The following is a 24,628-nucleotide window of genomic DNA, read 5'->3' on the forward strand; positions in this document are numbered from 1 at the left end:
ATATGGGCATGCCAGTTTGTGATCTCTGCACTTCTAAAGCATTGAATTCCAAGTACAGGCTTTTTTAAAAAAAGCATCAGCCTTTTAAATTCAGCCAGTGCAATAAGCCATCTGTTATACTTTAAAAAGAAATGGGAGGATCTCTCAGTCTGCAGCTGAATTTATGTTTTGTGCCAAAGGTCTGGTTTACTAACCTACTGCTGTGAATTCTGTGTCTCTCTCAGGACTCAAGGCGACCCGATCCGCATTAGGCATTCACATTCCCCTCGAAGCTACCGTCAGTATCGGCGGTCCCAGTGCTCTGATGGTGAAAGATCTGTCCTGTCTGAAGTGAAGTATGTGAATGTGGTTATTAGCAATGCAGCCCAAAAGCTATTCAAAGATCATGGTGATTAGAAGTAGCATAAATATGGCTGATTGGTGGCACAGGATTCAGGCAATCCTCTAAATACTATGACTTCCGAGCCACATGAATGAAACAACCACAAAACCATTTTCGGTCTATTCTGGGCCACAGTGGCTTGCTTTATCCACTTGGAAGGAGGAAAAACTGAAAAAGTTGAAATAAACCTGTATTTGCCTTTAGTGGTAGGTCATGAAGTTGCCTAAGGCATGAGAAGTCATGAGTTGCCTTCCAGATTCCTTCATCCTTAATAGAGTTAAGATTTTATCTGTATTAACTCTGTAATTTGTTTTGTAGGAAGTGTAGTACAATTCTCTTCATCAATGGGTGGATCAGTCTTTCCTAAAAGACTGAAGAGGAGTGATAAATGGAAAAGTGACAGCCCCATTCTCAGTTGTAGTAAGGCCTTAAAAATATAAAAAGCAGTTTCCTGATGATGTCACCCACCTGGAAGGCTAGTTTTAGCTAGATAGCACCCTGAAGGAGGTCTAGCTCATCCGTGATTTCAAGTGAGACTCATCTTTACTCTGAGGTGGTAGGCACATGTTGCCCAGAGAAGCTGTGGCTGTCCCATCCCTGGAAGAGTCCAAGGCCAGGTTGGACGGAGCTTGGAGAAATCTGGTCTAGTGGAAGGTGTCCTTGCCTGTGGAACGAAACGATGTCTAAGGTCCCTGCCAACCCAAACCATTCTAAGGTTCTCTGATCTTGCATGAAGTAGGGCTGCTTCTGTAGACCAGGAGAAGACAGGGATGGGATGGCCTGTGCCCTGTAGATGCCCACTGAGGATCAGCATGATAGCTTTCAGATATCTAAAGTCAGGTGATAAATCTTTCAGATCTATGCAGCTGTCTGGGTTGGTTTCATTATTCTTCTTCTACACACTTATGTTTTACTTCATTAAAGCAATATCCATTTTGTGATATCGTAATTCCAGTGTTAAAACTGATCTGATCCCTCCACTGCCTGTTACACGATCTTCAGATGTGAAAGGTCCCAGCATCCAGTTGACTCAACAGGTTAGTAATTGTAAATCCTTTTCAATTTTTTTGGAGGGAGAAGTGGGGCTTTAGTGCTTTATTTAAATTAAGTCTTGTTTTTCACTGAAAAGTAAAGCTGGCTGTGATTTTTTTCAGCAGCAGTTTGATTTTATTTACAGTTTCTTGATATTTCAAAATACATGTAGTTCTGTAGCATATGCCCCTGTGAATATCTGCTTCTACTGCTGGAGAACTCTTTTCCAGCTTGAGTTTCATACATTCTTAAGATGATACTCTGCTCTTCATAGAAGGAGAACTTAATTTCAAAACTTCTTAAACTATGCAGATGGGCTTGTGATGCAGATATAATCACAACCTGCTATCATTTTTTCACCTCTTTTAGAGGTCTTCTTAGAGTTTTGTTGCTTGGGCTTGAAGCATTTTTTTCTTTTTCCTTTTTTTTCCCCTCCTCAAATACTGAATATTTTTTTAGGTTATTAGGTTATCTAAAAAGGACAGAATGTGTCTTTTCTAGATGCAATCACTATCTTTCATCATATATTATACTACTCTATCTCTCTTCTGTGATAGTTTTGTTGAGCTTCAAATGTGAGAAGCGAATTCTATTCAAAAGCACTTGCAGGTGGGCACGCAAAAGGAAAACCAGAACATGGAAGGGAGAATTCCAGATACCTAACTTCCCATACCAGTCATCAAGTCTGTTCATCTAGCATGTGGATATACCAAAACTGCATGCTGATTCTGTATGTAGTGTGGAAACTGCACAAAATACAACTAGCAAAATATGTCCTATTTTATCTTGTAAGCAATTAGAATAATTTAAGCTTGTACGATTTTAAAACAATAAACAGGTATTTTTCACATTAAGACTAGTTAACACAATGCCTGTTTGATAGGAATTAAGTTCAATGATACTTCTAATTCCTGCATATGATGGAAACTGAAAAAGATGAGCTGTCCTTGATGTTTCTGTAAGGACTTGCTCCAACAGTGATGGGGAAGTTGGGTTACTTAAGGCTAAGCACATTTACATGCTCTGTGGAAATAGGTAACTCGTTCTGTTCAAAATGCACATTGTCTTATTTCCATTCCTATCCAATAACATGTGGCTTAAATACATGCCTTATAAGGAATTAAGGTTAAAATGTTCAGTGTCTATAAACAGCTCTCTTTTCCCTCTGCCCCAGGCCCCCTCACAACAGTGGCCATTAATTCCTTGTGAGTGTTTGCTTGCAGTGTTTTGCTAAATATCAAATAATTAATTATGGCATTTCCTGAATGGGCAGTATAGCACAGAGGGGCAGCAGCTGGCAGGAGGCAAGAGGGAGAAAATGTTCTGTTTGATCAAATAAATGTAGAGACTTCAATATTCGTGGCGTGTGTGTATATATATATATATATGTAAATTACTGTATCCATAGCCTAAGGCTTTCATAGCGATAGTTGGCAAAATATAGTATTGAAATTCCTCAAAACTTTTTCAACATGTTTAATTTGCTCTTTTCAGAGACTGAACGGATCTAAAGACAGTCTAATGGAAGAAACATCTCAACCATCCCCTAATAATGTTGATGGAAAGCCCACCACCAAGATCATAAAAACTGTACAGGTGTCACGCTTCAAGGTGGAGACTTGACTGGTGAATTGAAGATGGTGCATGGATTTTAGTGTTTGAAGCTGAGAATTTGTTTATATGTGCAAGGGAAGGAACTGACATCGACATGGTAGTAATTTCTTCAGGACACCTGGAAGTGAAGCCTTCTTACTGGGAAGACCAAGCAATGCTTTTATCACTGACTGGATATCACATTCTAGTGATGTGACTGATTGAGGAGAAGCTGCCTGGTAGACAACCAAAAAGAAAAGTCCTAGTAAAACTGAATGATCAGCAGTTACATTTCCAAAAAATGAAAAAAAAAAAAAGAAAAGAAAAAGAAAAAAAAATTGCTGCAACAAAACAGGCTTCATGGTCTGCTCTGTAAGTGAATAGCCTTGTTCCAAAAAGTGACTGTTAATTGACATGATCAGGACCAGATTCTTCAAGATAAGTAAAACAGTCATATTTTTGGTCGATTGTGCAATACAGTGTGATATGGGGAGAATTATCTTCATGATTTCATATGGGGATCAACTTATGTCCTGAGACATAAGTACTGATAGCTCTTACAAGGTTTGTTTTAGCCTAGCACAATAACAGATGTCATATTTTTATTACAGATTTTGAATCAAAAATAACAGACTCAGTAACACTCTGCAGCAGTGAGTTCCATAGATGATACAGATTTACTTTCCCTTGGCAGTTTTAAGTGTTCTAAATTTTGAATGTCCTTTTATGTAGAGGGACTATTTAATTGAACATTCCATAGTGTAGAAATACATTTACCAACTTATAGTAAAGCACACTGGAAACAAACTGGAGAATATGTACTGACCCACTGTATCAAGAACTGCTTAGCAAGGCACTTAAGTGCTGGTTAAATGAAACTTGTGGAGTAGTATTTAAGACAACTAGGAAATAGCCTTTTTAAATTTTAGTTTTTAACTAGATTAGCAAAATCTGCCTTAATCTCCTATCATATAAAATAATCTGTCACTTTTCTCTGAGCCATTTCTACTACGTTAAAATGACAAAGGCAGTATTTCAGGTATGATAACTACAATTGTTTTTTTCTATTGTCATGGTAGGAATACTAAATTTCAGTGATGCTGCACATTGAGTGGGTTATCTGCCAGTATGTATCTGAAGTGATGCCTGGCTCTTCTCTTGTCCTATCACTCTGTACAAATATCTGAAAGTCATTCCTCTGCCTCCCATTTGTCCACAGTCAGCACATGTATGAGCCTTCTGGTGCTGCGAACTTCTAAGCAGCTTAGCAAAGTCTTTGTTTTTTTGTAATTTTTGCTAAGTGTAATCCTCAAACTAAATACTGAATTTGTCAAACAGCATTGTAAATGACTTTAGTAGCTCGTGCCTTTCTACATCTATCCTCCTTACACTCAACTCCCATGACCTACAGTGATTTACAGTGATCTTGTAGCCTGAGCAACATTGTACCAGGGAACTGCAGCCCTTTCAGGAAAGCAATACTGTTTGAGAACTGGAGTAAGCATAAGGGATTACCAATACACATTTGAACTAGCAAAACTAATAAGTGAAGCCTTGTATGATGTGTTTTATTTTCCACTTCATTTTTTGATCCTTTTTTGTTTCATGATCTGAGGTGGCCAGGTGGATGTTGCTAGCCATGGCAGTAGCCGTACAGTTCTTGTATTCCTATCACAGTATAGATTGGTCCGCAGGTTGGGAAATGCTGCAGTCTGCCAGGGAAGACGGATTTGCTCAATAAATACTGTTCTTTGATCACTTACTTTGGACAGTTCTGCTTCTTCAGCCTCAGTGAACAAATCTAAGGGAAGGAAAGAGTGAAAAGTCCTCTGTGGTAAAAATTCTGTTATCATGGAGGTTCTTCAGAATTTTCCGAATTTACTACAGATTTAATCCTAGAACATCATTGGGCTTGCCTTAATGTATTCGCTCATTTTTTTTTAAGTCTGTAAAATGGTTTTATTGTCATTGCTCCAACTTAAAGTGATCCTTTAGGATCTATTTATGATCTTGTGTAGTATTCTCACAAACAACAGTTAAAAAAAGCACAAACAAAACAAAAAGAAAAAACCCCACCCCAACCCCCCCAAAAAACCACCAAAAAAACCCCCACAAGCCCATCGCTTAATCAAGAGCATCACAATCTTTCGGAAGACCACTGAAATATGGCATGGTTACAATGTCTGCAATGAAAGTCACTCCTTGTTTCTTCCAGAAAGTGTTCCAAGCTGCAGCATTATACACTTGCTTGTAGTTTGCTGCTTTCTAAATCATTACTGTTAGTTTGCAATCCCTACTCAGGCACAGGCAAGTAGCACATATGTATTTCAGCAGCTATGTGTTGTTACTATTTGAGAATTATCTGTACATGGTGTCCATATCTTGTCAATCTTCAAATATTGATGAAGAAGAAAATTACTTCTAAAGTTTATATCCAATCTCATGTTTTCCTGTATGTTGTCATCTGCCTGTGGGCTTTTGTGTGTTATTGCTGGATACCATCAGCCAAGTGTGTGGCATTTTACTTACTCCACTACGTCATAAAATAGGCTTCTGTCTAGTGTAATAGTGAAAAGTTTCAATTCTCAAGTCGAGAATTGTTTTGTAATCAAGCCAACTTCTTTGCATTTAAATGAGAAATTTACAGAGCAAGCTGTCTTCTCTTCAATGAGACTATGTAGGAAGCAGGTTTTAGCAAGTCTAATGTCAGTCTAGGGCACTACAATACAGTTTTGTATCCACAAAGGAAAGATTAAGCATATAATGCCTGTATTACACATTGTCTGTGCCAAAACAAGGCAAAACTTGGGACATCATTGTCAGCTAATAGAACAGAAAAGGGAATTTCTTCCATATGTGTGAGCCTCCTTTCCCTTTAAGCTTCTTCTCCTGTCATTTGAGGAAAGGCACCCTTTTTATGATTTTTTTATTGTTGTGAGACACCTACAAGTGATCAATCACTGAAAGCATTTATTGTGTCACAGCTGTGCTTTGTAGATCTAAACCAGCGCTACTCCAGCGACTGACCTCTTACAGCTCTGAGCTACACCTTACCTTTCCACTGTTGCTACCCTTCCCCAGCACTCTTGGGGCTTTCACTGCCTAGAGGCATGGATTTTCAGATCTGGAGTTTGGATGTCAGTCCAAAATGCTTGTACCTCCTGATGGGTCAGGTAAAGAGTCAGGCAAAAGACACGAGCCGCATAACTGTGTCAGGCAAAATATACCCTGGGTTTGATGCTACACAGACCTCTACTCATTTGGACGAAAAGGACTGATATTTGAGATATTCTCATCCTAATTCTACTGAATTGATCTCAGGCTGACAAATATAACTTTGTGCCTCTGCATTTATCTCTTCTGAGACATCTCTAAGTGCTAAGCACTGGTAAGTTACAGAACTCTCTCAATAATTAGCAACAACTACAACATAGATAAACCTTTTGTGAAACGTGTTTTATACAATAAGAGGGCTTGCAACCACAACAAAAAAGCATTTTTGTATATCTCATATTGGTTCCTTTGCTTAGTTAGCTGGTTTCTTTCATTAGGGGCTACTCTTGACCTGCTGTTTTCTACACTTCACCTATTTACCAGCATCACTTGCAACTTGTATTCTAAACAAGTTCATTATATTGAACATGTTGGTTGGAAAAAAAAGTCAATACCATTTAAGTTGCCAAATCCATTACCTTTATGCAGGTGAATAATGAACTGAATAAATAGTGCGTTTTCTTTTGGGAAGGTCTGTTTAATTCAAAACTCCCTAGAAAGATGTTTGAAAACAACATACATAAACATATCAATGTGATGCATATGTTCTATGTACATTAAGTATTCATGAAGCAACTGTGTGCTTTATTTTAAACTGAGGTTGATAGATGACTGTGTCAATACTCGTGTCCAGGTTATTTAAAAGTTAAGTAAAACTTGAATTTTTAGGGCATGCCATGGTTGCCTGTGTGTGTTATTTACGTTACACAAAGGCACAAAGCCTTCGGAAACACAGATTCATTTGACACCACCATCTGGTAAAAACAGATGTAGTACTGATTAAAATCCACTTGAGGATACCGTTACTTCAGATTAAGTATTTGTCCTCATAGCAGGAATTTGTCAGCCCAAGTTTTATATTTCCAGTGTATATCCACACTACTGTTTCCTTACCAAAAAATCAGAGAAAAGCAACAGCAGAGTAAGCTGTCAAACCAAACACACAGACACCCTCTCCTTAATGTGCCTGTTTTCTCCCTCTATTTGTCTCCTGAGTAAGAGTTGTGGTGGGTTGGCCTCGGCTGGACACCAGGTGCCTGTGAAGCTGCTCTATCACTTCCCCTCCTTAGCAGGATGGGGGAGGGGAGAGAAAATCAGATGTAAAGAAACCTTGTGGGTCAAGATAAAGGCAGTTTAATAAAACAAAAGCAAAAGGCACATGGAGATGGGGAAAAAAAACCCCAACCAAACAAAAGAACAACAAACAAACCCAAAAGATTTGCTTTCTACTTCCCATCAGAACATGACATCCATCCACTTTCTGGGACTTCCAGTACACATAGTAGATTGCTCCAGAATAGGAACATCATAAGAATTAATGCCCCTCTTCCCCCTTCCTTATCCTTTCTCTTTAGCTTTTGTTGCTGAGCAGACTCCTATGGTTTGGAATATCCCTTTGGTCAGCTGTCCCAAACAAGATCTTGCCCCCTCCCAAGATTTTGCCCACCCCCAGCCTACTGAGGGGAGAATGTTGAAGACACAGCCTTGATGCAGTAGCCAAAACACTGGTTATCAACACCATTCTAGCTGCCAATACAGAGCCAAGCACTACGAGGGCTGGTGCAGGGAAAATTAACTCCCTCTCTACCAGACCCAATACAAGAGTGAAGAAAACCACTGCCCTCCCAGCTGGTCACTATGTAAATGATACACTTCACTTGCTGCAATGTTAAAATCTCAAAACCAGCTACAACTGTGCATGTATTTTCTCAGTGAGGCTACCAGAATGTACTTCACATTCTTCATAAACTACTACCATTAAATTTACTACAAATGAGCCCCTTTGCTGGGCAGAAGGGGCAATGGATTTATGTTCAAGAATGCCCCCACAGATAGACTGTTTCCATTTAACAGAGCAAGTCTTAATCTTAGGTGCAGGGTGTTACAACGCGAAGAGTAATTTGGAACAAGGCAGTTTTCTTTCTGTGCACACCTCTCAAAAGTTCTGATTTGCAGCTTCTGGTATGGAGAGCCCTCTTCCAGAGAGGGCTGGAGGCATATAACAGGAAGGAGGGTTGGTACAACACCTAGCTCACAGATCTTTGTTCTCTTGCTCTCTTAAAACCACCTCAGAATCTGCTCTCACTTTTACTGTTTAATACTACCAACTCCAACAACTGGTCAGACACTGTATTCAGGTAAAACAGAGGAAGGAGGAAAAGAAAAATAAATAAGTAGTCTGGCATTTTATTCAAGGGTACAATCCAGTTAGCCACTCATACAAAATCAAAGGCAGTCCTAATGCTTAACACAATATTTCATGTTTACCAACATTACTATTTTAGTAATCTGTGACCCTTACACCCACCTATTCCTCCCTCTACCTCACTTTTTTTCACTTTCCACCCCACAATGAAACCTGTATTACACACTGAAGCTTAAGGTTCTACATTTTTTCCTGTTGGAAGGTAATTAACATTTTAGGTATCCATCATCAAAACCTGGCATTAGCTGTTGCTCTCTAGAGTTTTTTTGTTGTGTTTTTTGTTCGTTTGTGTAAAATCTTAGAAGCTACTCCTGTCAGTCTTATACTTCTAAGAACAAAGACTCGTGAACAGATGGTATCCTCAGGGAATGTAATCCCTAACAGAAACCCTAAACTTTCAAGTGCATCCAGTAATTACATGTTGGATCATAAAAATTAATTACTCTTGTCTAAACCTCCTTCCTTCTTGACAAACCAAAAATGAACTTAGACTTAGTATTAATAATGTGCTACATTCAATACTGAAAAATCAGACATTGGAAGATAAACAATTTCAGCATTTGCTCTTTTTTATGTTGTCTTCCTAAAAAACCAAGCAGCATTTCCAGTTGCTGTCTCAAGAGTATTAGTTGAGTACCATATTACCATATTACTAAACTTCAAGTTTAGTTGAGTACCATATTACAGAGCTGATCAAGGTAGTAATAAGCCAAGATTACAGCTTTCCATGTTGTAGAGATACCTTTACTGCTATTTTTAAACCCAGGTTTGCTACATTTGAATTTCTACTTTTGCTCACCACAATACAAATCTCAGCTAACCCTATCTCTGAGTACTATAATGGTTTTACATCCCAACCACTTGGCAGCTCCCAGAGTTTGTTGAGTCCAAAGGGGTACATTAGTATCCCAACAATAATTCAGAGGAAGTCAGGACTGTCAAACAGAAGCAAATGCTATTATAGCTTGGGAAAGGTAGAAATTCTAAGAACAGAAACATGAATCTTCATTTTTTTGTCTACATAAACATTACCAGACACTGCCCCAGTAAGTTAAAAGTGACTTGTGTTACTACATGCAGGCTTAATAGTCCATCTTTTAAACAGTTTTTTGTTTCTTATGGCTTAGTGCTGCACAGCGAGTTGGTCTCAGGCTGGTTCTAACAATTCTTCCTGGGGAAAAAAAGTAAACACATTGTGAGACTGGACATATGGTAACACGTAACTGTTTTCAGTAACATCCTCTAAATCTGTGGGACTGATACAAAATTACAAGGATCAGCTTGCCCCTCATCTCTTTGGGAAAAAAGTGAAAAACTGGAGTGTGCAAATCTAATTTTTAAAAAGCCTACAAGCAATAGGAGCTCTTTGCTCACCTAATCAAGAGTTCAGATACTATTTACAAGCTGGTGGCAGTAATAATGCTTTCTGGATGATGGGGTTCAACAGAATGTTTTGTACTAACTCATGCATACAGTATGACTGTGACATATTATACGTCAGTTTGAGTGAACACTAATAATAGAAAGACAAGATTTAGTAATTTTATGTTGAAAACCAAGCAGCAGCCCTGATATTATATACATTACTAATAATGGATTACACATACATTTCTCCTCCCGGTGTCCAACAGGTTCATACGAAGAGTGCCCACCTTACTCCTCAGCCTTGCAAAAAATTCAGTGTCCGTAGTGCCAAAGGTCTGGATAGACTTCACAGGTTCATTTTCTGTAAGCAGCAGTGGTAAAACATTAGGTGTGTCTGTGTTTTTTACATTGCTTAAGTAGATTTGCACATTTCATTGCATGAAACTTCCCAATGCCAGTATTTTCAAGAGCATTGAAGGAGTTTCATTACTGCACTGAAGATTTCTGCTACATTTTTTCCTGGGGAAAAAAACCAAAAAAAACCCAGTGATGTAGTACTGGATCATTCTTATGTCACATTTTCAGTACTCATCAAGAAGTTCCTGGCTTCAAAGACTTGGATTACTGGCCCTGTCCTTGCATATTGAGGTTACACAAACCACAATTTCAGCAATGAAGAAATGTTTGATAATGCATGCAATTTTTATTGATGCCTTGTTTATGCTACTGAATTTGGTGCTGACTTGCACTACTCTGCTTTTCAAAAGTTTTGGCTTTTTCAAGATTTTACAGTGAAAAAACATCTTGTGTGTAAGATTCTAAGCTTTCATGTTTTGCCAGTCTTTTGATGTTTTCAGTCCCTGTATTCTGAACTGCTCCACCGTATTACCCCCCTAAAACAAACATGAAAAGGCATAGGCTTCTCTCAGACACACTGGCAGCCACGTACTGGTCTAATAGGCCACTCACATCAAATTTTTTGACTTCATGGTTTCCACTTTGCTTTTGCTAATGAGAATGTAGCCATGAGGCTATCTCACTCTCACTGTTTCAGTTCTAATTTCTGCTCTAAAGTCATGCTGACAAACTTCTTTTTCAACAGAAAGTATGCTTTACTGTAGGAGTAGCCTGAAGGACAGAGCTGCACAAGAGATTATTGTTACTCTAAGAGGCAAGTTGCAGGACAGCTCAGTGCAATCAGTACTTTGTGGTTTTTTCCTACATGTCCTTCTCATGCTCAGAGGCTTTCACCACACAGGGCTGTCTCCAGGAGCTCCTAAACTCCCAGCAAAACACACTAGAACTCTGTAACAAGCATTCACAGCATTAAACATCCTGGCATGAATCTGGCAGCCTTAACATATACTTTACACTTCCAAAAGTGCATCAGGGAAAGCCCAGAAAAAGAGTAGACTATATATTATTCAATACCAAACAGTCCTATAGCTGGATTAAATCTCTTTATTTTGTTCTTACACCAGACATTAATAACAAACCCTGAAATCCACAAAAGCAAACCATATGTTTTCACCATTGAAGTAGATTTTCATATTTTCTGTAGCTGAGTATTCTGAAGCTGTAGATATCTTTTTACAACAGGAAAACTAGAGGCCACACGGTACTATTTACTTGCAGATGTATGAAGTCATGATAGACAGGTCTGCTAAACAATGCTAAAAGTGGCCATTATAATTTTAGTTTTTCCTCTTTTAATAGCGGTGAGATTATTCATTTTAAAAGACTGAAGTATAAAATCTAATACCTAGCTGCTCAACCATATATTTTCAACAAGTTGATTTTTATTTTTGGTTGGTTTTTTTGTCCTTGCAAAAACAGGAAGGAGAAAGGCAAATAATCAGCTCCTTAAAACAATCTGAGCAGGAACTCCTGTTTGCCTTTTTTGACACCTCGCTCACTCTGGGCAGGAATGAATGGGCAACACAAAGGCCAAAATTCAAGTATTAGAACTGATCACCCCTTCAAAATCAAGTTCACGGCACTTAAAAAAAAGCAATTCATTAATTGCCAAATACTTAAAATTTCACAATTAAATTATTGTGAACAAATGAATATGTGATTGTGAATAAATGAATAAATATTTTATATAGAACACATATTTATTAAGAAAAGCCAAGCACACCGTGTTCTCGGGACATCTTTCGGTCATGCTGGTACTTGCTGAGGCCATCGACAGATTTCCACTGGTTCTATCTGTGAAAAAACCCCCACATTTTACTTGGAAGAGTCACAAAGATGTATGAACAATACAAGGAGCCCAGAAAGAATACTTGAAAGAATTGCCTGGTTTCCAAAAGACAGCAGGCTCTGTGTGTTCCCATCACCACAATCGAAGATTACAAGTTGAATAGAAGTTGATTACAACTACTCCTCTGCACAGTCCTGCTGTGGGACTGATCGGTGCCCCTCTGCTCCCGCCTTGCCCCAGAGGGCTGAACCACTACTCTCGAAAGGGGGGGTAGGATGCCATGTGCTGCCTCCTCCTCCTGCAGCACAGAGATGACATACTGGGTCTGCTGCACACGCGAGGTTACAGCTGTGGCCGTCCAAGCAGATGGAGTCCTGAGCAAGTGAATCCGCCTGGTGAAAGGCCCCAAGATGTGAGGCAACACTGGCCGGGGCCACCCACCGGACCACGATGGAGACACCCCGCGGAAGGAGATGGGGAGCTCCACAACACCGCTGGGTGTGCATGCGTAGTGTGTGCCCAGTGCGGTGTGAGGGGGTGGCGCAGGGGCTGGGATGGAGGGAGTTCATGGTGTAGGAAATAAATAAGGTGGTTTTATTACAAGCAGGGGTTTCCATGGGTACCTCCTGTTGAGATACCTAGAAGCCATTTTGTTTGAAGAGGTGAGGAGCCATTTTGTGGTCAAGGACTAGTAGGCTGCTTACAGTTACTGTTGCTTTCAGTTCCACTTACAGTTACTTACTGTTGCTTACAGTTAAGGTGTGAAGGCGGGTCAAAAAGTATGTAAGGCAGTAAAACCAGTCTGGGCTCACTACCAGGGGACCATGCGGCCGGGGCAGGGAAGCAACCTGGTAGGTTGGTAGAAACAACCTGGTAGGTTGGTTAAAACAACCAATGGACTGCAAGAGGAAGATTTTATTGCCTTTTAGGGAAGAAAAGAAGTGGGACTTGGCATGGGAGGAGTGATGCAGTTATTATATAAATCAAGGGATCTTAAAAGGGCTCACCTCTCCCATTCAGGGTGTGCTTAGACCTGGCCACAAGTCTGGTGCACCCAGGGGGCTGATAATAAAGTTCTTTGTTTCACTTCATTTGGCCATCTCTGAAATTTTAATTAGAGATATTTCTCACAGTTTGGGGACTCGTCTGGGATTCAACACCCACCGGTCTGGTTGGGGGGGATCAGTAAACCTGGAAGGCGTGGCCCACTGATTTCAACAGTCCAGAGGCCTGAGCCCTCTTCTGGGATGGCAGCTGCTGAGGACCCTAGGATGGATGGCATGAAACAAAGAAGGGGTGGGAAAGAAAACAGGATCCAGTATAAAAATAAATCCCCAGCAACCGTTAAACCTCATGTATGGGACCCATTAAGAAAAGAGAAGGGCTATCCTCGAAGTATTACTGAACAGTTGGGTCAGAGGAGTGTGTGTGTGTGGTTGAGACATACCAAAAGGTGTGAAGTGAGTGCAGAGTCCTTCTAGCCGTGGTTCCATATCCCTGCAAGAGGACTGGCCGGTGAAAGGACGAAATGGTTGTTGTGGAGCAAGAGTGAGGTACTCTTCGGGGTGAAGGACCGTGGGTGGTTCTGGCTTAAGAAAGAAGGTTTTTGAGTGGTTCCGGCTTAGGAAAAAGGCTTTTGGGTGACTCCAGCAGAAGAGGAGGCTCGGGAGTGTATGGAGAGTGTGTGTGCCAAGGGAGGACCATATCTCACAGCACATGTGTTCATTCCTCAGGATAGGGGCCAGGAAAAGTAAAAGGTCCCCGGTAAAGAAAGGGTCAGGAAAGACCCTAGGCATTCCTCAAGACAGTCCATTGGGTATGATGCTGGATATGTCGGACGAGCTGGGAGAGACTTGGGATAAGGATAAGGCGATTATGATCCAATACTGTAGGTATGAGTGGACTAAAGGTGCTATAAGATCAGACAATGTTTACTGGCCCCAGTTTGGTTCATTTGAAGATTGGATTTGTCAAGCATTGAATGTTTACGTGAATAGGAAGAAACTGTAGAGGAAAGTGAATATGCTGCTTGCTGAGTAGGGTATATCGGGCTATTCCTGGTCCATACAGTTAGTAGTGATCAAAGCAGTGACCAGAGTGACCAGAAAAAGAAGAAGGGTCCTGAGTGGGATCCTTTAGAAAATCCTTCAGGTAATATGATCCCAAATCCTCCCCTGTATAATCCCGGGGAGAATGAGGTGCAAAACTCAGACTCAGCACCTTCTCCAGGTCCTCCCCAGACACAGGGTAGAGCCAGGAGGAGAGAGGGTTTGGAGACACCCAGGGAACTGTATACCCTTAGAGAAGTCCCGATGCAGTGGGCACAAGGGGGTACAGGCTATGTGAATGTCCCTCTGACAAGTACTGAAGTACAGGAATTTGGGAAGGGCATAAAGAAACTACTAGAAGATCCATTAGGTCTGGTAGAGAAATTTGACCAGTTTTCAGGACCTAATATGTCCATATCGGATGAAATGCAACCTGTAATAGGGATATTATTTTCTGTGGAGGAGAGGGAAATGATCAGGCCAACAGGAATCCATATTTGGGACAGGGAACATCTCCAAGGGGTGCACGATCAAAATGGAGAGCAGAAGATGCTTGTGGCTCGTCCAAATTGGAATCAGAACACAGAGGAAGGAAGACAAAATATGACAGATTATCAGAATTGTATTGTGAAGGGAATTTGGGAAGCAGCACCCCGGGTGCAGAATCACCAACTGAATTGTTAGAGAGACTGAAAAAAGATATACAGCAATATTCTGGAGTTCGGTTAGATACTCCAATAGGGTAACAGTTGTTGAAGGCTAACTTTGTGACTCATTCATGGACAGATATTAGGAAAAAGTTAGAGAAATTAGAGGACTGGAGTGGAAAAGATCTGAATGAATTGCTAAAGGAAGCGCAGAAAGTATATGTTTGGAGAGATGAAGAGAGACAGAGACAAAAGACCCGGCTGATAGTAGCCACAGTTAAAGAGGTGAATAAACAGGGGGATAGACAGGTTACAGGGCAGGGATGTGCAGGGACGTCAAAAAGAGGTATGGTAATCATGAAGGCAGCAAGGGACAAGAAGTTCAAACTTTCAGGGGACCTCCTCGGGTGCCGCAGAAGTTAGGAATGAAGTTAGAGGGGAAGGGAGACTGCTTTTATTGTGGGCAGAAAGGACATTTCAAGAGAGAATACTCAAGGCAACAGAAGGACATTTGGAGTACTTGGACTAGGAGTCCTTTAGGCGTGTCAGGGGCTCTATCTCCTGGGGCTAGAAACAGAAAGGGAGCCCTTGATAAATTTGAAATTAGGACCTCAGGAGGAAGACACCACCTTTCTGGTGGATTTGGAAGCTCAACCGACTTGCGTATTTCAACCCCCCTTAGGAGTAGAAGTATCTGATCAGAAAGTTATTGCAATGGGAACTAAGGAGAAATTTGAAGTTTTTGTGGCACCTTCTGTATTGATACAAGGGAATGGGAAGACATGGAAAAGGGATTTATTAACAGTGCCCCAGGCTGGGACAAACTCTTTGGGAAGAGACTTAATGGGGTTATTTGGGATAAGACTAATACTTCAGGGAAAAGAACTTAAACTTTTTGTATTAAGTGAGGGTTTAGATATAAATCTACAGGTATGGGCCGAAGATGGGAATAGGGAAAGACTAAAAATAGAACCTTTTTCGGTAAAACTATATATGGAAGCTCCTGTTTGGATTAGACAGTACCCCCTCTCCCTAGAAGGAAGAAAAGGATTATCCCAGATTATAAGGAAATTGATTCAGGATGTGCTGTTAGAAATTTACATGTCCCCATATAACACTTCCAATCCTACCAACAAAGAGAAGTGATAGGATGCATCGATTAGTCCAAGACCTTCATGAGGTCAATAAGATAGTTTGGACAAGCTATTATACTCATGCAACAGTAGTATTGATTCATAATGCTTTGTATAAAGAGGTAAGGTACTCACATATGTATTAGTTAGGCGGGTTCATGTAAATTTTACTGTATATAAAAGCTGTAATACATGTCCAAGTCAGGAGGATGATTTATTGCAGCCTAGGTAGTTAGAGGAAAAAAAGATAAATATGAGAAAAAGTCAAAGGGCAAGCAAATGCTTAGATTTGCTTCTGGAGAAATGCTTAGAGCTTCTGGAGAAGCCTATGTACTTTCAGGACTTCAGCATTAGTTTACAGAAACTAGTTTTTGTGTCATTATGCTTAGACGTACCTCTAAAACAGACAGGGTATAGTAGTGCTCTGTTTATAGCAAAACTAAATTAATGTTAACATTAATTTTTTAGCAGACTCACCTTTGGTAGCTTTGACTTGTCACTTGAAATTCTGTTTTCTACATGAAGAAGATTATCTTTAGCATTACTTCAAGCCAAACTTATGCATGCATAAAGCTCAGTACTTCGAGTAAAGTGATACTTACAATATACAAGTAGTCCATCTTGGGGAAGACGCTGATGAGATTGTTGATGACAGTCAAGCCAGTAAATTAGTGGAGATCTGCAGAGTAACTCTGTGTTACTGATACAGTCAGGTGTTGATTTGCAGCTCAGGGACAGCTGCCTGGAGAGAAGTTTAAGTCAAATATAACCAGTCCAGACTTTGATTATGTAAGTGAACAGTAGGAAGAAAAAACTTTAAATGTTTATGGCATTTATTATTCTTGCCTGTGGATACAGGAGAGCTTGAATAGGTACGTGAGAATCATTCTATCTATAAACCACTAATTGATTATATGAAAAATGTAGTCATTTCAGGTAGAATCCCCTTGCTCAACCTGCTGCCTACAATGCTTTGGATACATTCCAAGACATGATTGGCTTTCTGGGCTGCCAGCGGACATGGCTGGGTCCATGTTCAATTTTTCATCCACCAGGATGCCCTAATCCTTCTCCACAAGGCTGCTCTGAATCCATTCATCCACCAGCCTTTGTTGATACTGAGGATTGCCTGTTCCTGGGTGCAGAACCTTGTACTTGGCCTTGTTAAATTTTAGGAGGTTCTCATGGGTCCACCCCTCTAGCCTGTCAAGTTTTCTCTGAAGAGAATCCCTTCCCTCAAGCCTTTCAGCTTTGTAGTATCTGCAAACTTGCCAAAACAATCAGATACCATGAGAAAATGGTGATCAAAGTGCTTTTCCTATAGTAAATATGGATTAGGGACGTTGGTCACACATCCCATAGTTCTCTCCTTACTGAAAAACTTGTAAGATGGTAAAAATAATCATTGGAACAATTTACAAAGGGAGGGAGATGCTAATGCATTGCTGGATTTATTTTCTTTTTCAATCTGATCGATTGAGTCCAATCATAGTTAGAATTTTTCTGAAAGTGGCAACGTAATTCAAAAAAGGAATTACTTCATATGATTGCTGCTCTAGATGATCACAGCAAATCTAAATTCCTAATGTCTGAATCTGTGATCATATTATTTATTATAACTGTCCTCATGAAGCCAGAACATGATAAATTGAAGGCACAACTAACAACAATTCTTAGTTATGTAGTGGATAAAAATACCCTCTTGAGGTGGAAACAGATACCTTACTGCCACATTCAAATAGCTAGAAGCTTTAGCAGAAGGTGCTCCTGAGTTGTGGTTTGATAGGTCAGGGCACTGCTATCTGTTGTTCAGACTATTTATTGTACATATTGCATGGTTAGTAGTAGTGAATTTAACTGTTCTGATACAAAGCCCTGTTGTAGCTTTTGTGAACCCTTAGGGGGAATCTGAATTAAACCATTGACCTGCAGCATGCAGTGGCTGAGTTATTCCAGTCTGCTAACTTAGCCAGAGGGCATGACTTAATCACCCTGCAGTGATTAAGACAGAATAGCTTATCTACCTAGTGAAAGACAGGAGACACTCAGCCTTTTTGGCTTTGAAGTTGTTGATGAGATTTTTTTTTCTGATCTAATAATTGAAATTATTTTGCTTCTTATCAGTAGGTGATATTTTTCAAGATGGTTTCAGCCAAATTTGTTGAAGGGCTAGAGAATATTAAGTTCTTGAAGGATTTCTGAAAAGTCATCATCTGGCTAGCCCAAAGTGTAGCATGCAGTTCTTGTCATCTCATCAACTGGAGAAAGCATGGGAGGGAGCAGTGGTAATATCTACACTCACTGATGTATGCATACTTCTCCACGATTTTCTTTTAAAGCCATAAAGCCACCTTGCAAGTGCCACTCCAACATTCCAGCAGCAACCTGTGTCTCCAGGTTGGTGTGGACAGGATTTGTGTTAGCACTGAAAGAGCCTATTTTGGATGGCGTTGGTTTTAGCTCTATAAAATACTTCACAACAGCAGTGATCTCTTAATTCACTCTTATTTTTCATTTTCAAAGTGTAATTCAACAGCTGGCAACAGATATCCTTAGAAGACGGCTTCCCCCCGGTCCCCGCCCCCCCCACTCCCTGGGAAATATAATGTCAAATCAAGTTTGTTCTTGATAAATTTACCACTACATGCAAGGGAGATTGCAGTTCAGTATTCAGTCTCACTCTTCAAGGGCGGTGTAGTAGAAACAGTTCTGGCTCCTCATCCTTTTCAGTAGTGATCGATTTCCTGGGAGTACTAACAAGCAGTCAAAATCTGAATCTCTGATAAACATCTTATTTTGTTCCACTCTGTCTGGGTGTGTCTTTAGTTTTCCTTCGTGATTTCTAACACTCACTTGTAAAGCTAAAATTCCCTGTTGTACTTTCTTCAGCAAGAAAACTAGTTCCTGCCTTTCCTGGCTTCTGGCCTCTTGTTTCTGTTCCCAATATCAATTAACTGCTCCATGAGTTTTGTCGGTGCTGGTATTTGTGGCAGAGTGCCACAAAACAGATCACTGTAATGGGCAGGACTCCTTAAAAACAAGTGATTTTGCTTTGGGTACACAAAAATGTGCAAAAGAAGAAAATAAAATAAACAAAAATAGTTAAATATAGCCTGATCATAGTCAAGAAATGTTAAATATTTGTGCTTTTGTTCCAAGTGTGTGTTGCATAGAAAGTTTGCAGATCTATCTGTTGTTTTCTTTCTTTTCCTCATCTAGAATAAGGGGCTGCTGTATATACAATGTTTTAGTGGTATTATAGGAAATCCTACTACAACATGATAAAGAGAGTATCTCGAGGGAGCATGACGTATAGAAGCTGAAGTATCTCTAAAGTGATTTGTGAGTCATTAGTGTGACATTGCTCCTGCTCTGTTGTGTTGAGTGATTTGGAGCACTCTCAAAGTCAGGCTTTCTTCATGCCTTCACTGAATTCCCATCAAACTTTCAGGGTGTGATTTCCTTAGGTTTTTGTCTGCTTCATTTCTTGACGTCTTGTTTTCCTGCCACCCACCAGAGGTCAGTGTAATGCCGAGAATGGAGAGGAATAAAGCCAGGACAATAATGCTGAGTTTCTGGTAGTTGCTAGGATTACAGGAATTACTCGAATGTAGCAGAGATATGTCTAGCAGTGTTTTTCAGTTTTTAATATTTTTTCAGTGCCAGCTGAATTAGGGAAAGGACATGAAGCCAGCAATAGTTCAATATGAAGTCACCTGTAGATAGTGAGACTGTTAGAGGTTGACAAACCTCCAGCAGTATGAAGCTTGATATGGTTCTCAGAGGGTGTTAACATTAATTAGCAGCATTTCGGATATTCTAGAGAGCCAAAGAAATGGTCAAGTCTTGTCAAGCTCTTGTCTCTATGACTCCTTGTGCTAACATACGTATTTGCAGTTTGAATGAGAAAGTTGTTTACTTGACATTCAGTTTTTCACCATGTATTCAGTTGTATATTCTTGTATTAGGAGGCAAGATGAACAAGTTCTCAGGATTTGTGCCTTTATCATTTGACATGTTCTTATCAGTTTTAATAGTTTTCCATGGAAGACTTTCCTGAGTTTCAGGCTCTTTTTCCTTATTACTACATTTTCCTGTGTTCATTAGGAAATAATCCCACCTATTTTGAGGTAGAATGCCTGGATATAGCGTACAAAATTCCGGCTGAGTCTGTACTACTGACTTCTACAGAAACACTGCATTATTTTTATTATTGTTCCAACTCTCATTCATTAACAGATTTCAGTGTTTCCATTCCGTTTCTAACAGTACCTGTTCATTAAATAAAGGTTTTCACTGGACTACAGTGACACATGAATTTCCTTCAGAAATAATGATATTAATTGGAAATATTTTAGGACACCTAGCATAAACGTTTTTTTCTCCTTTATTTTTTTTTTTATTTTTCATTACTGAATTTGTTTGCCATTGCATTTGCCTGTTCAGCTGACTCGTGCAGGCCCTTTGGAAGTTCCTTTCAGCTTTGCTGGTAGTCTCAACAACTGTGTATGTTAATTATAAAACCCAGTAAAATACTTGGTGCTTTAAGAATTCTGTTACATGTGTAAGACTTTTTTTTTTAGAAATTTGAGTAGCCACTGTGTATCATAGGTCTTTGTCTGGTGCATTGCACTTGGAGCTTGTTTCTTAGAGTGAACGTTTTTCCTGCCTGTTCTGTGATTTCTTTCCCTGCTAGAAAGGCAATAACCTAGGTTATCCTGGATGAAAAACATATTTTGAGCAAGTGTTTTGTCTCCCTGTGTTGTGAATTCAACAGTTGACTCTTTATTTTGTGGTACTTCTGGGGCCAAATATTTGGTAGAGATAAGGACAAGAAATACTTAACCCAGGCTCAGGCAAATTAGTAAACTAGATTTTCATGCTCTCTGAGCATCCCTGAAAGAGGACTCATTTAGTAATGTATAGTGTAATCTGAGCACCAGTGACACATAACAGGCTACTCTCTTAAATACACTTTTAGGAAAACAAATTTCCATTATTATATAAATAATTCTCACAATTTATGAAAAAGCCACGGAAAGTCAGTGTGGGAATTGCTTGGTGCAGAGATCTGCACAGCAGCATATATCTATTTACTCTTGAATTAAGAAGAAAACTTTAAACTGGTGCAGGAAAATGACACATTAGTCCTCAGCATAGCATCCACTGTTCTGCTGAGCAGTCTGATGTGAGCTGCGCAGCTGCTCTGTGGGGCTGGTAGATGAACCTGTCCCAGCTCCTGGTTGTGAGAATTTGTCATTTCTTAAGCCAAACGACTCTTAGTTTTTGTGTAGGTGGACTGATTCTTTTCAGAGAAACATATTTTGTGTGTATATTGGCACCATCTTGCAGTGTATATGGTATACACATCACACTTGTTTCTGATACATTCCAACATTCTAGAAATATCTTTTATTTTCAAAACATTAGTTAATGTAAATGCGCACCCACTCATTCTTACCATCATTTTTGTGGCTTTGAACTGTTTATTTGTTGTTGAAAAGCTCAGTCAAGGTGGGCACTGAGTAAACATGATAACTATTTGTTTCTCTGAACTACCACCCTGTAGTAGTGGTAGTGCTGGTAGTGTTTTTAGGGTGGTTTGTGAAAGTGGTGGCTTGTGAAACTCTTTCCATGGAGGTTTAGTCTCATTACGGCACTTTGCATGGTTGTCAGGAGGAGAGTGTTCTGTTAATTTGACACTGGGCACATTTGAAGATGGCTTCTAGGTTTTGTTTCACTAATTTTTTCAGTTTCCTTGGAATAAGGTTCTTTTAGTCCTGTGGAAATGGGCAGGACAACAGTGAGAAAGATTACAGTAACTTTGCTTTCCTTCGGGGTGTGTTCTGTTCAAAGAGTCCCTTGAACAGATCTGAGGCTCCCTACTTGTTCCTTCCCTGTTCTTTAATTTCAAGTGAAAAGGGGTGGAAGAGATCCCACATTTATTGTGCAGGAAAGGGCTTGTTTATTCTTGTCCAGATAATCAGGAGATGGTGTCTGGGTACTCAAATTACTGGTAGGTTTTCTTGGCAAATGTGTTCCATAACCACAACTCCTCTTTATAAGAATGGAGCACAACGTTGTGTTGCAGAGTAATGCATCCCTTTTCTACCTTCTGTTTCTATACAGGTTTGAGAAGTTGGAACAATTTCCTCCGCACTGATTGTGTTGCCAGCATTTCTCATTCTGAAAAGGTGCTGGCATGTCATTACTGTAAAAGTTGCTGCCTACGTACAAATGAGGTGCCTTGAAAATCACCATGTTTCTGTTTCTTCCCCCTGGGAAGCAGGGGAACTGGAAGCACAGAAATGTGCTGACAAACACACAAAGTTTCCAGTGAGAGGAGTATTTAAAAATGCCCAGCTCAGAAAACAACTGACACCTTTCATCTTGCCTTTTCTGTACTGTTCTTACAGTTCTGTTCTGTGTCCCGGTTAGAAGTTCCTAGTCCTGATGTGCTTAGGAGTTCTCTAATTTAGACTAACAAGGAAAGAAGTAGTGCCTTTTTAAATCCAGGATATTTCAACACATACCTATGTCCCTTCCAAATCAGAATATTCTGTGATTCTATTTCAAGTGAATGTTTGCTCGATGACCAGTTTTTCTAGTCAGTAAGCAGTGTTGTTTTACCTAATGGTAGCAGTGAGCCTTACTTACCCCTAGCCAGAGAAAGTAGGTATGCGTATAGTACAGTACTCTTCTGCTTATATGGTAGACCTGATTCTTCCTAGAAATCTGAAATGAATCAGTGACAATTGTTGAGGGATCCTGTGAAAGGAGGCAGTTAGGTGCAAGCTGAAGATGGCATGACAATTTATGCTTCTTGTGACCTGCTTCCATAGAGCCCTCAGGAAAGAGGGCAGGCTGGAAAAATTGCCTTGGCTTGCAGCAAGGAGCCCACAGAACTGGAAATCAATTCAATACATACATTTTTCTACCTTCTTTCTCCCTTTTCTTCTTCTGCCATACACCTCTATAGTATTATTTGATGACCCTTGATCTTCTGCTTGATTCAGTATATTCTAATATATTCTTTCTGAGTAGGATGTGAAATTCCAGGAGATTTTTCTTTTTAAATGACATTACTGTGGGATTCAGAGAGGGAATATTCAGTTGTGAGACTGCGCAGTAGTTGAGAAATAATGCTATCTCTGGTAGTAATATCAGAATTAACTTTATTTTATACTAAAGACGCTCATTAACCCTCACCATTATAGTTCCACTGGAAAAATGTGATGGTTTTACATAGGCTAAGATAATCAGAGCTTTTCTTTCATTCTGTGATTGCACATCCTCTTTAATTATCAAATTGCAGACTAGAAGATCATTTCAGGCTGCAATAAGAAAAATGTCAGTATTAATCGACAATATTTGTCCCATTCACTAACAGCAACTATGAACTATGAATTATAAATGATAAATTATATGCTGTGGTATTCATTTGTACTGCAACACAAATAAGTTTTCAATTCTGGCCCCATACACATTAAAACCTACATAGAATCATAGAATCATAGAATCATAGAATATAGAATCATAGAATCATAGAATCAGCTGGGTTGGAAGGGACCTTCGAGATCATCAAGTCCAACCCTTGATCCACTACTGCTGCAGTTACTAGACCATGGCACTAAGTGCCACATCCAGTCTCATCTTAAAAACCTCCAGGGATGGAGAATCCACTACTTCCCTGGGCAGCCCATTCCAATTTCTGACCACCCTCTCTGTAAAGAAATTACATAGCTTCATTCACCATGAAAACAGGAAACAAGTTTTCAGTTCTCCTTGAGAAGTCTTGGCTTTACCTTGATCTAAAGTAGCCACTGGTCACAGGTCTCTATAGAAGTTTGTGTTCAGGGACCATTGAGCACGTATCCAGCTTCATTTGCAGCCATGCACATTGGTTGCATAAAAGGCTGAGCCAACTGAGGCACAAGATCCCTCAAATCCCCATGCCTCCTTGCAGACATGCCTCCTAGCTGGGCTAAATACAATGCCAAAAACTCTGGAAAGGGAAGGGTAAGACTTCTGTTATAGCCTTCCTATTGACCGTTGTAAGTAGTATTGCTCAAAGTACTGTTGGTTTTTTTTTTTCTGGTGCTCATTCTGAATAATTAACTCTCCCTTTGCAGGGTACAGAGAGAAAGGCTTCAAAGCCAGGGGCAATGTGGCATCACTATAGTACTCTCAGCATTGTGAAGACTATATTCCTGTGTGGATCTGATCCCAAGTCAGCGAAGTCCTGATTCTACACTGCGACACACTAAGACCTGTGCATGTGACTCGGTGTGGGCATAAAGTTGGAAGTCTTTTAGAGTATCCTGATATCCAAATGAAAACAGTTTTCAAACATAGGTGTCACTATTTCACTGTGCTTGTTGGCCTATTTATCACTATGTAGTGCTGGCTTTGCTTATCAGTATGTACTTGCTGTTTCACTCAGACTTTCCAATGGAAGACTCTGCACCTGGTCAGGTTCAAATTTGTCATTTAAATGTCTGGAATAAATGCAGATTTCCAAATCTGACATGTAATTCCCTACTGTTGTATTAACCACCTCAGCTAATTACAACCTGGAATATATGCAGCTGGTCTGGAAGTTTGCCTCTAGACTGACAACCAGATAGTATCTTGTCCAAAATTGCATTTTCTTAAAACTTAAAAACTCTGCTCTGTGTCAGGAAATGACTACAGGAAAGGCTTTTGTTTCTCAACAGATCTGCTTACTAGATTCAGGAGAATA

General features: G+C 39.9%; 1 protein-coding gene, 2 long non-coding RNA genes and 1 other non-coding gene across 12 annotated transcripts in view; 2 read left to right on the forward strand and 2 right to left on the reverse strand.

Annotated features, from left to right (window-relative positions):
* Nucleotides 1-7,385, forward strand: part of EPB41L4A (erythrocyte membrane protein band 4.1 like 4A) — a 140,909-nt gene extending 133,524 nt beyond the window's left edge. For all 6 annotated transcript variants that reach the window (XM_027667200.1, XM_027667204.1, XM_027667202.1 and 3 more), the window contains 3 exons: nucleotides 225-335; nucleotides 1,338-1,419; nucleotides 2,909-7,385. In XM_027667200.1, coding sequence (XP_027523001.1) covers nucleotides 225-335; nucleotides 1,338-1,419; nucleotides 2,909-3,037 — 322 coding nt within the window. In that variant the 3' untranslated portion in view covers nucleotides 3,038-7,385. The remainder of the gene's footprint in view (nucleotides 1-224; nucleotides 336-1,337; nucleotides 1,420-2,908) is intronic.
* Nucleotides 7,386-7,433: 48 nt separating this feature from the next.
* LOC113958710 lies at nucleotides 7,434-12,548 on the reverse strand. Of its 4 annotated transcripts, XR_003531582.1 has the most exons (4): nucleotides 11,992-12,545; nucleotides 10,139-10,212; nucleotides 9,519-9,657; nucleotides 7,434-8,408 (listed from the first exon to the last, which is right to left on the reverse strand). It is a non-coding gene; the product is annotated as an uncharacterized LOC113958710 (long non-coding RNA). The 4 variants fall into 4 exon arrangements; XR_003531580.1 differs by having other exon boundaries at nucleotides 7,434-9,657; nucleotides 10,094-10,212; nucleotides 11,992-12,548; XR_003531579.1 differs by having other exon boundaries at nucleotides 7,434-9,657; nucleotides 11,992-12,546.
* Nucleotides 11,668-11,800, reverse strand: LOC113958734. The gene has a single exon (XR_003531596.1). It is a non-coding gene; the product is annotated as a small nucleolar RNA SNORA13 (small nucleolar RNA).
* A 5,640-nt stretch (nucleotides 12,549-18,188) lies between the features above and the next one.
* LOC113958713 lies at nucleotides 18,189-24,419 on the forward strand. Its single transcript, XR_003531587.1, has 2 exons — nucleotides 18,189-18,282; nucleotides 24,018-24,419. It is a non-coding gene; the product is annotated as an uncharacterized LOC113958713 (long non-coding RNA).
* The last annotated feature ends 209 nt before the right edge of the window (nucleotides 24,420-24,628 follow it).

Source organism: Corapipo altera, unplaced genomic scaffold (genome assembly GCF_003945725.1).
Source record: "Corapipo altera isolate COAL_440 unplaced genomic scaffold, ASM394572v1 60935, whole genome shotgun sequence".
Classification (NCBI taxonomy): domain Eukaryota; kingdom Metazoa; phylum Chordata; class Aves; order Passeriformes; family Pipridae; genus Corapipo; species Corapipo altera.